Source organism: Polistes dominula, unplaced genomic scaffold, assembly GCF_049000335.1.
Source record: "Polistes dominula isolate Pdom_NZ unplaced genomic scaffold, Pdom_raw_medaka contig_27, whole genome shotgun sequence".
Taxonomy (NCBI): domain Eukaryota; kingdom Metazoa; phylum Arthropoda; class Insecta; order Hymenoptera; family Vespidae; genus Polistes; species Polistes dominula.
Genome location: NW_028300906.1, coordinates 4,964,599 through 4,976,397, shown reverse-complemented (window position 1 = coordinate 4,976,397; position 11,799 = coordinate 4,964,599). Strand labels below are relative to the sequence as shown.

The window sequence follows — 11,799 nt, the reverse complement described above, 5'->3', positions numbered from 1 at the left end:
AAAAGAAAAATATTAATTCTTGCAATAAGTAATTGTAAAGAATTAAATGCAGCTTGATTATTCTCTAACATTTATTTACTAATTAAAAATTTACATTTTTTGTTTTTATTCAACTTACAAATATTAAAACACAAGCTATTTTCAGTATCATTGATGTTACTAAAATAAAGGTTAGGATAATACTTTCTTTTACCTCCTCATTGCAGCTACCCACATTTTTCTTTGATTGATTTTCCATTTGGCAGTCGGAAATTTATAAAATTTACATTCACTTTTTGCACTCGTATTTTTACAATTTACTACACAGCAACTGCGATGGCTATTTCTACCCATTTTTTTTTTTAATATCATAAAATTAATTGTCACACATATATTTTGTTAACTCCAAAATAAAAAACACGGTCCTTTATTTATTTATTTATTCGGCTTCCCCTACCATGACTTCGCACTGAGCGTATACAGGCTCCGTTGCCTATCCGTATACAGGCTCCGTTGCCTCGCCATTTACCGCTTCGTTGCCTTTCATTTTTTTCAAATCACTCCCTATTCTAAAGAAGTTTTCACTTCAAAAAATGGCTCAACCAATCAGCGAAGCCGACGTAACACGTGCCGACATGAACACAAAGGAAATCAACGCCAGTGAGTTTAGAGTTTTGTTTAGTAGTTAAACATTAGTTCGTAATGTTGGAAAACGAATTCGCGGCGCACAACATTAAATCGGATGCCGTAAAAGGTTCAGCGGTGGTAAGGAGTTTGGATGCCACGCTGATGAAAGAAATATACGACATCCTAGTATCCCCTGCCGAACAGCGTACGTATACGCACATAAAAGAAGCGGTAATACACAGGTTAACCAAGTCCGACGAACACCGGCTAAGGCGGTTATTAATGGAGATTGAATTAGGAAATAAAAAACCTTCCGAGCTCTGGAGGGAGATGAAGCGCCTAGCAGGCGATAGTGTAAGTGAAAAAATGCTCCTAACGTTGTGGATGCAAAGGCTACCGACCAAGGCGCAAGGGATCCTGGTCATCGCAGACGAAAATACATCACCTGAAAAGTTAGCGGAAATGGGTGACAAGATCCTAGAGCGAGAACGTCTTCCGGAAACGGCCGCCATTGCGGAAGACGCGCCAATAGGAGGTGTCACCCAAACAACAGCCAATCGCGAGGTACCAGAATTTAGGCGGGAAATCGCGCAATTAACAGAGAAAGTAGAAAAATTGATGCGCGGTAGAAGAAGATACCGAAGTCGAAACCGATCGTCAAGCGCTCATCGAAACAATGACGGCCTATGCTACTACCACTGGAAATTCGCGGAACAGTCGTTGAAATGCAGATCTCCGTGCAAGTGGACCGGCCTGGACAAGAGGAAGCCTTCGGAGAACTAGTGCAAGCGTCTCAAATAGAGGCGGTTGACGACACGATGAAGAACCTGCGCCTCATGGTAAACGATAAGAAAACAGGAGCATGTTTTCTAATAGACACTGGTGCCGACGTCTCAGTTATTCCATGTGCTTCGTTAAATAAAACCAAAGACAATGCGTGTAAGTTATATGCGGAAAATGGAGCAGAAATAGAGACACTCGAGAAAAAACTTTTAAACTTAAATGTTGGACTTCGTAGAGATTTTTCATGGAGATTCATTATAGCGAATGTTTCTAGGGCAATAATAAGCGCCGATTTCTTAAATTTTTATAATTTACTACCAGATTTAAGAAACAAAAAATTGTTGGACGGCAATACATTGCTTTCTAGAAAAGCAGAGTTAGTAAATATTGACGTTCCAATTATTTTGACCATTAACAGTAATAGTCTGTATTCAGAACTTTTTAGGGAGTACGCAGATTTAACGAAACCAACTTCAAGGAAGCCACACGGGGAAACATTATATAATCACAAAAGGTCCTCCGATAGCAGAGAGAGCAAGAAGACTAAATCCGGAAAAACTGCGAATCGCACAAGCCGAATTTCAGCAACTAGTCAACGAAGGAGTCCAAGAGTTGGTGGGCGAGCCCTCTGCATATGGTGCATGGCTGCGAATGGAGGCCATGTGGAGATTATAGACGACTAAATAGCGTTACGGTACCAGACAGGTACCCCATTCCACATGTATACGACGTCACGCAACAATTTCGTGACTGTAATATATTTTCCACAATTGATTTTTCAAAAGCATATCACCAAATCCCGTTGGCTGAGGAGGATATAGAAAAAACAGCGGTAATTACCCCTTTTGGTTTATTCGAGTACACAGTGATGCCTTTCGGCTTATGTAACGCGGCGCAATCATTCCAAAGGTTTATGAATATAGTGCTAAGCAAATTAGATTTCTGTGCCAGTTACATAGATGATATAATTGTAGCGTCTAAAAGTAAAGAATCTCATGAAAAACATCTGCGTACAATATTCAATAGACTTAGGCAATATGGGTTGACAATAAATATTTCTAAGTGCAATTTTTTTAAAAATAGCGTAAACTACTTACGTTATAAGATAGATAATAAGGGTATAGCGCCGTTGGATGAGCGAGTCTACGCTATTGTAAGGGTGAGAGAAAGACGAAGAGTGCGAGTGTATGGTGTGCATGAAAACAATTGATGAATGTGAAAGATGTGTAAGAGTATGCAGCGATATGGATATGAGTATGAGTGCACGCAACGATATGGATATGAGTGTGAGTGCACGCAGCGATACGAGTATGAATGTGAGTACGTGTAGCGGTAAGAATACGAGTGTGTGTGTGAAATCTCTCGAATATTCCCGAACCGGAAATAAGGAGGAAGTCTTTTGTTTGATCGGTTGGGAATAGTCTGGAGATTTCGAGAATGATTGACGGAAGTGATTGGGACCATTGGTGGGGTGAATGAATATATAAGCGCGGCGATTCAGTGACTAGTGTGTGTTATACGAGTGTTTTTCTAACTATTATTACTTACTTTTTCTTTCCGATTCTTATCTGAAACCTTAATATTTAAGTATTTCTTATATTATAATAAACATTTTTCTTATTTTAATTCATTAAATCTTACACTATACAAAACCAACCTAAGACTGTTTCAGATATGCGACGTTTCCTTGGGCTAGTGAATTTTTATAGGAGGTTCTTACCAAAGGCTGCAGAATGGCTTGACCCACTTAGCAAATATATGATAGGTGCCAAGAAACACAACAAAAGACTGATAGAGTGGAATCGAGCATCGGAAGAAGCTTTCAAGAAAGCCAAAGAATCAATTGCCACGGCTACGTTGTTGGCATATCCGAAAGAAAAAGCAATATTAAAGTTAAAAACTGATGCTTCCGGTAGCGCAATTGGAGCAGTTTTAGAACAATTCTGCGACAACAAATGGGAACCACTAGGATATTTCTCAAGGAAACTTGAAAAAGCGCAAATTAGATATGTGTTACGATGTATGTGTTTACGATAGAGAATTATTAGCTATTTATAAGAGTTTAAAGTTTTTCAGATATTTTGTCGAAGGAAGAGAATTAATAATAGAAACTGACCATAAACCATTGTCATATGCTTTTAATCAAAATACGGACAAAGCAAGCCCAAGACAAGCCAGACAGTTGGACTACGTAGGACAGTTCACTTCCAAAATTGTTTACGTTGCTGGAAAAGACAATGTGGCAGCTGACGCTATGTCAAAACTGGAAACCATAGACATGCCAGTCCTAGTATCGACAGAAGAGCTAATGGCAAAGCAGCAAGAGGATGACGAACTAAAAAATATTTTAGCAGAAGAAAAATGGAACTGGCAAAAGATCTTCCTCGATAGCTCTGATAAATATATTTATGGCGACATAGTAGGAAAAAGCATAAGACCATACGTTCCGGTCTCTTAACGGAGGCAGATTTTTAAGAACGTACACAATTTGTCACATCCCAGCGGCAGAGTAACAAAACATCTAATAGGAAAAAGCTTCATGTGGCCAAAAATGAACAAAGATATTGCAGAATGGTCAAGTACATGTTTAGCATGCCAAAAGTGCAAGATAAGCCGTCATAACAAACAGGTACCTTCGAAAATAGAAGTACCACAAGGACGTTTCGAACATGTACACATAGATATAATAGATCCATTACCAACGATTAAAAATATGAAATACTGCCTAACTATGATCGATAGGTTTATTCGGTGGCCAGAAGCAATTCCAATGCCGGATGCCTCTGCAGATACTGTGGCAACAACATTCTTTTCGCAGTGGATCTCAAGATTCGGTTCTCCTATTCCAATTACAACTGATCAAGGAACGCAATTTAAAAGTTAACTATTTGAAGCGTTAACCAAATTAGTCGGAGCAAAAGAATTAGAACAACACCATACCATCCTGCATCAAACGGGATGATAGAAAGATGGCATAGATCACTTAAGGGGGGTCATCCAATGTGACGGGCTCAAAAAAATCGATTTTTTTTTCATAAATTGCTTTCTTAACATGTCTAGAATACGGTAGTAAAGTGATTTTTGAAAATTCGAAGTCGTTTTAAAGATACAGCAGGTAGAAGAAAGAGCTGTTCGGAGCGCTGATCTAGCTTCGGATCCTAGATGCTAAACCGTATGGAGATACTGTAGTAACAAAAATAGAATGTGTGGGCCACGTCGAAAAGAGAATGGGAACACGACTTCGGGCTGTTAAAAAGGATAAAACAAATAAAGGAATCGGTGGAAAAGGACTAGGTAAACTTACTGATAAAGTTATTCAAGAAACAACGAAATTCTACGGATTAGCTATTCGACGTCATCCAGATTCGCTTGAAGATATGAAAAAGGAAGTTTGGGCAACATATTATCACAAATGTTCTTCAGATGAAAACTCTCAACATCAATTTTGTCCAGAAGGCGAATACAGTTGGTGTAAATGGCGTAAGGCAGAAGCTAAGAATGAGCTCGACCAATTTCATCACGATAAACCACCTCTAATACCAGAAGTACAAGTAGCTATCAAACCGGTTTTCGAAGATTTATCGAAAGACGATTTATTAATTCGTTGTTTAAGAGCGGAGACACAAAACAATAACGAATCTTTGAATTCGTTGATTTGGACTTTTGCTCCTAAGCATCTTCATTCTGGCCCCAAGATTGTTGAAATTGCTAGCTACTTATCAGTTCTCATCTTTAATGAAGATTTTGAAGGTATTTTAAAAGTAATGTCGGCTATGGGATGCCCCATTGGCCGCGAAGCCCATACGTATGTTGAGAAACTTGATGAAAAGCGAATCTCACGTTCTGAGCGACGCGTAAGTGATGTCGTTAAACAAGCCAATATTGACTCAAGAGCTGAACAATCTGCTTTAAAAGAGTTTCAGGAGGAAGAGAAAGGAATACTCTATGGACCAGGCATCGTCGATTGAGGGTAAGTTGAGATTTTCATAGTTTTAAATGGACTTGAAACTTTAAACGCGTTTTTCTCAAACTGTGTTTTTCAAACTTTCCTCCATCGTATCTCAAAAACGGCTTGACCCAATGACTTGAAATTTATAGGGCACACTCAACACATCTAAACGCATGGAATGAACTATTATCAATCGAAAATTTCCAAAATTTCGATTTTTTTATAGCAAAAAACAAAAAAAAACGCAAAATTCGGAACTTTTATTTAAAATGTCTACCAAAAGTCCAATTTTTTGTATATTCATTTGATAATAGTCCATTCCGTGCATTTAGGCTTACAGATTAGAACGCCGTTTTTTTTTCGTTTCAGATAAGCCAATCAGCCGGAATCGTGGAGGAAGTGCGAGCTCATTTTTTCGAGGCGGGGGTGTTCAGAACGCTGTAACTCAAGTTCTACACAATATTTTTAGCTTAAAATTTATATTTATACTGTCGAAATATATGTTAATAAATGATAATAAACTTAAAGCTCTATCTATTTACCGGTCGTAGAAAAAAATCCTAAAAAATCCCTAAAAAACAGGCCGTCACATGGGATGACCCCCTTAAGGGATTAATGCACTCTACTTGCATTACAGCCAAATTTTACCCTCAGAGTCATCACTGCGCAGGAGCGATAAAATAATTAAAATAGAATAAATAAAAAGAAATATTCTCAACGTTTTAATCAATTATAATGTGCAAAGGGTCTGAAAGGGTTAATCTAAAATTGCAACACACACACACATTACGAGATATCTCGTAGTTGGCAGTCAACAGGTTAAAATCATGATATAATAAAATATCGAAATAAAAGTATATCACACCTGAGATGGAAATAAATTTCTTGCTTTGAGTATAACCACGGTTAGTCTTTCAGCACTTGGTAAATATGAAAAGGATAGAAGTACTTCTTGAATTTCTTCTGGTGGTTTTCTGTCACGTTCGATCTCACCCCAAACACCAACAGTGCTCCTTGGTCTAAGCACAAGCCTAAAGGAAGATATAAAAGCTTCAGCAGCGGAATTAGTATATGGTGAAAACATCAGACTACCAGGAGAATTTTTCCTCAGCGAAGAACTATTACAAGATCCACACATATTCTTAGAAAAGCTAAGACAACATATGAGGCAAATAAGACCGATACCCAGAGCGCACCATACCAAAAAGAGACACTTTATTCAGGATAGGTTGAATACATGTACACACATATTTTTAAGGGTCGACGCTGTAAAAATACCATTAGAAGCGCCTTACGAAGGTCGATACGAAATTTTACAGAAAATTACAGATAATATTTTCAAAACATGTGCGCAAATCACACGTGTTAGAAGTGAAACCTTCAAAAATCTACGTTTCGAGAGAATGAGACGAATGCACAGCTTCAAGAGTAAGATAATTATAGGATTAATTTATTATAATATTAATACTATATATAATAAAGGTCACCGGTATGGTCTCTGGGTGGAATAGCTGATAAAAAGTGCACTTTTCACAATTCAAGCAATGAAAACAGAATGCTGAATGCGATAGTTACATATAGTCACCAAAATGGTAGGATATTTATCAAAGGAAATATAATTCGTCAGAAATTAGGTAAATATAAATAATCCTTTTTTTGAAACTCAGGTATAAAATTTTTTGAAGTGAAAACTTCTTTAGAATAGGAGTGATCTGAAAAGTAAATAAACGCGATCGGTAGGAAACGGTGCTATGTAACGAAGATATGAAACGGCTGCTATACTAAAAAATGAGAGAAGAAGAAACAAACATATAGGATTTAGCTTGCGAGAGAATAAGACGAAATATAGCTATACAGTTTTTCCTATTCTCGGTCTCCTTTTTATGCTATGCTTCGTAGTTATCGCTCCTGTTGTATATGTGTGTGTTTGTGTGCGACTGCATACTAAAAAGTGTGAAAATATATTATTGGAAGAATATTTAGGCTAATGTAGTATTGAGAGTGCCGCGTGGCGTCGTGACGGTGGACTCATAGACGCTACATTGTTCTTCCGTTGTTTTTTTTTGTGTGCTGCACGTCTCGAAGTGCGTGCGTAGTTAGTTATAGGACATCAACCGAAATGCGTGGACGTAACGTTTCTTATTTTTGGTTTTCTTTTGTTCTTTTATGTAATGCATATTATTATATCTGAAATATAGTTGTTCGGTATCTTAACCAAGAGTGTTGGAAATCATTGGATAGAATTTTCCAGTAGGTTATGGGCCCAGAACGCTTCCACTGCGCTTAAAGTGTTATTTTCTGGGTTATGATACGTGCGCGTTACTTGTAAAAGAATATTCTGTATTGTTCCGTAGTGTGTTTTCTCGGCTGTATTTTATTGTAATATAGAACAAAATGGCAGATAGGGAGAAATATAGTCTTGCAAAATTCGATGGGAAAAATTTTGCTTTATGGAAATACAGTGTATCATTCTTGCTTGAAGCAGAAGATTTAACGAATTTTGTCAAAGGAACGGACACAGAGCCAGAAAGTAAAACGTCAAAGGAATGGAAAGATTAGAAAACGCTTCGTGCTAAAACGTCGGTTATTCTCCTTAGCTCGGTGGAAACGTCCTTACATGGAAATTTGATAAACTGTGACACACCGAAAGAAATTTGGGAAAAACTAAATACGCTGTACGGGGATACCAGTGAAGATCTGAAGCAGAGCAACTGGCAGGCATTCTACAAATTTCGAATTTCAGATAGAGAATCGGTAGCATCAAGTATTGAAAGATTCGAAAGCATTTGTAGGAAATTAGAAAATGCCTTCCGATAGCGCGGTTATGTCTAGACTCCTAGATAGTTTACCGTCGAAGTTTTCTACATTTAGAATGGCATGGGAAAGTACAACTGCAGGAGAGAGGAAGAAAGATAAATTAATCGCAAGAATAATCCGAGAAGATAAACGTCTCACATCGGTCGAAGCAGAAGAATCGTCGTTAGCGTTAAAGGTGAGAAATATGAATTTGCAGCCCGGGAAGTCCAACGATAAGGCAGTTTCTAGTAATCAAGCTGGGAAAAAGAAAAGTAAAGACAGAGTGGATGAAATGAAACAAAAATTTTCGTGTAATTATTGCCATGAAAAAGGACACTGGTATCGTGAATGTAAGAAAAGAATTGCTGATAAAGAAAATAAAAAGAAATCGGATAAGCCGTCTAATCTTGAAGATACATATAATGCCACGGCGTTTTCTTTGGAAGCAACAAATGAAAAACAATCGATATGGATAGCTGACTCGGGGGCGTCGATGCATATGTCACCACATCAAGAAATATTTCGAGAATTGGGACCGGCCGATAAGATGAGATATGTAAAAGTTGCGGGAGGCAAAACTTTATCCGTGGCGGGTATGGAGACAATAGATATCGTCGCGTGTGTGGATGGTAAAGAAGAGAGCCGGCAACTTTCAGATGTTCTTTTTGTTCCGGATTTAGAACAGAATTTGTTTTTAGTGGGAGCGATTACTGAAAGAGAGTTCTCATTTCATTTTATCGGAAAGCGGTGCGAAGTTCGAAATAGTAGCGGTGCTTTATCTTCAGTGGGAGAGCGCCATGGACAATTATTTAGAATGCTATTTAAAACGAAGAAGTCTATGGAATGTTATTTAATACAAGAAAGCTCGTTAAAATTATGGCACGAGCGATTAGGCCATATCAATGTGAACGCCATCAAGAAAACTGATGAAATAAACGCTGTAAATGGTATGAAAATTAAAAATAGATCACAGTTTTTCTGTGAGGCTTGTACGCTAGGGAAACAGGCACGAAAACCTCATTTCTCAAGTAGACGGGTCAAGGCAGATAAACCGGGCGAGATGATGATTCGGATGTGTGTGGCCCAATAAATGTGGAGTCTGCAGGTGGTTCGCGATATTTTCTACTGTTTAAGGATGATTGTACAGGTTTTCGAACAATTTATTTCCTACGGAACAAATCGGAGGTTCTAAATAAATTTAAAGAATTTGAAGCTCTTGTCCACAGGCAGACAGGTAACAAGATAAAAATTCTACGTTCAGATAATGGGAGAGAATATATTTCGAAAGAATTTCGAGATTTTCTACAATCGAAAGGAATCATCCACGAAAAATCTACGCCGTACGCTCTGCAGAAAATTTTGATGAAGAGTCCTGTAAACGTTTTTCTGTAAGCCTGGATTTTGGAAATTATAATGAATCTCTTGAAGAGGACGAAGAAGATTTTGAGTTGGCTGAATCATCAGGTGAAGATAATGACGAAGCATCTCCAAGTGTAAGCAACCGTCAACAGGATGAAGTGCAACAAACCGGTAGACAATTGCGCGATAGAAGAACATTACGTGTGCCAGACCGCTATAGTGAGTTTAGTTATGCCTCCATAGTGGATGTAGTGCCTCAAACATATGAAAGTGCGGTGTCTAGTGTAGAAGCAGTGCAATGGAAATGTGCGATGAATGAAGAAATGAGTGCGCTACGTAAAAATAAAACATGGACACTAGAAAGACTACCAGAAAATAAAAAGACTGTAGCTTGTAAGTGGGTCTTTACTAAGAAACTGGACTCGAACGGTAATGTGCAGCGTTATAAAGCTAGGCTTGTGGCAAAAGGCTTCACTCAACGAGAAGGAATTGATTTTTCTGAAACTTTCGCGCCGGTAGTTAGATATGAGTCTATTAGAATATTATTGGCAATCGCAGCGAGAGATGATTTGGAGTTAGCACAATTTGATATTAAAACTGCTTTCCTTCACGGTGAGTTGAAAGAGCTTATTTTCATGGAGCAGCCACAAGGTTTTGTCGATAAAAGTCAACCACAAGCAGTTTGTAAATTAAATAAGAGTTTGTATGGGCTTAAGCAGTCACCACTGTGTTGGAATTCTAAATTTACAAATTTTCTAAAGAGTTTTGGTTTCCATCATTCTGAAAATGATAATTGTGTATTTTCAGGGAAAGTGAATGATGCAGACGTTATTTTAGCTTTATATGTAGATGACGGGTTAGTGTTGTCAAAATCAAAAGAAGCGGTTCAAATGGTTTTAGATAAATTAAAAGAAAATTTTGAAATCATTATTGGAAACAGAAAACAATTTATCGGTTTGGAAATTGAGCGCGACCGTAAAAATCGTACTATTAAAATAAAGCAGGAACAATACATCAAAAGAATGCTTGTAAGATTTCGAATGGAGGATGCAAAACCAGTTAGTACACCGTTTGAGCCTGGTTTGCATTTGTCATCACAAGAAAATGTAAAAATGTGTGATGTACCATATCGGGAAGTTATAGGTTCATTATTGTAAGAGTGAGAGAAAGACGAGGAGTGCGAGTGTATGGTGTGCGTGAAAACAATTGATGAATGTGAAAGATGTGTAAGAGTATGCAGCGATATGGGTACAAGTGTGAGTGCACGCAGCGATATGGATATGAGTGTGAGTGCACGCAGCGATATAGATATAAGTGTGTCTAGCAAGAAAGAAAAGCGAGCGTGCACCTCGAAGTCTCTCGAATATTCCCGAACCGGAAATCGGGAAGAGGTCTTTTGTTTAATCGGTCGGGAATAATCTGGAGATTTCGAGAATGATTAACGGAAGTGATTGGGACCATTGGTGGGGTGAATGAGTATATAAGCGCGGCGAAAAAGGCGATCTTCGCCTTCTTGATTCGGTGCAACTATTTGTGAGTGAACCAGTGCTGTCAGATCGTGGGTAAATCTTACCCTCTCCCTGTGCCACTGGGATTGCACACAATGAAAGTTTTCCATGTCCGTGTGTTTGGGATTTCGAGGAAAGCCGAGTGTAACCGAAGTTCGCGGTTGGCCACGAAGTGGCACATTATGAAAGCGACTCGTGTCCATGTGTTCGGACGACACGAGTCGCTTTCATAGTGTGCCACTCCGGCGTGCCCGCCAACTTCGGTTACACTCGACTTCTTTCCAAACACACGGACATGGAAAACTTCCATTGTGTGCAATCCCAGTGGCACAGGGAGAGGGTAAGATTTACCCACGATCTAACAGCACTGGAGTGAACTAGTGTAATACGAGTGTACTTAAGATTCCTAACTATTGTTACTTACTTTTTCGATTACTATCTCTTTATTATTATATTAAACCTTAATATTTAAGTATTTGTTCTACTATAATAAATATTTCTTTTTAAATTCAATAAATCTTACATTATTGTTTGCAGCAAGGGTCTGTAGGCCGGATATTGAATTTACTGTGAATAAATTAAGTCAGTTTTTAACGAATTATGGGCGGGAATACTGGCATGCTGCGAAAAGAATTTTCAGATATTTGAAAGGAACACTAGATTATTGAATTGTGTACGGAACAAGTGGGAGTAATAGCATTCTAAACGAGTATACGGATGCAGATTATGCAGGATGTGTAACTACTCGTAAATCGACAACAGGTTTTTTATTTGTATTAAATAATGTGGCAGTTTCAT

General features: G+C 38.1%; 2 protein-coding genes across 2 annotated transcripts; both read left to right on the top strand.

Moving 5' to 3' along the window:
• The first annotated feature begins 681 nt into the window (after positions 1-681).
• On the top strand, positions 682-2,072 carry LOC149033435 (uncharacterized). The gene is made up of 3 exons (XM_089179784.1): positions 682-1,231; positions 1,324-1,620; positions 1,825-2,072. The coding sequence occupies exons 1-3, from the start codon at positions 682-684 to the stop codon at positions 2,070-2,072; spliced, it is 1,095 nt and encodes a 364-aa protein (XP_089035910.1).
• A 2,349-nt stretch (positions 2,073-4,421) lies between these two features.
• LOC149033434 (uncharacterized) lies at positions 4,422-5,865 on the top strand. The gene has a single exon (XM_089179515.1). It carries the CDS (start codon positions 4,617-4,619, stop codon positions 5,355-5,357), a length of 741 nt encoding a protein of 246 aa, XP_089035641.1. The 5' UTR covers positions 4,422-4,616; the 3' UTR covers positions 5,358-5,865.
• The last annotated feature ends 5,934 nt before the right edge of the window (positions 5,866-11,799 follow it).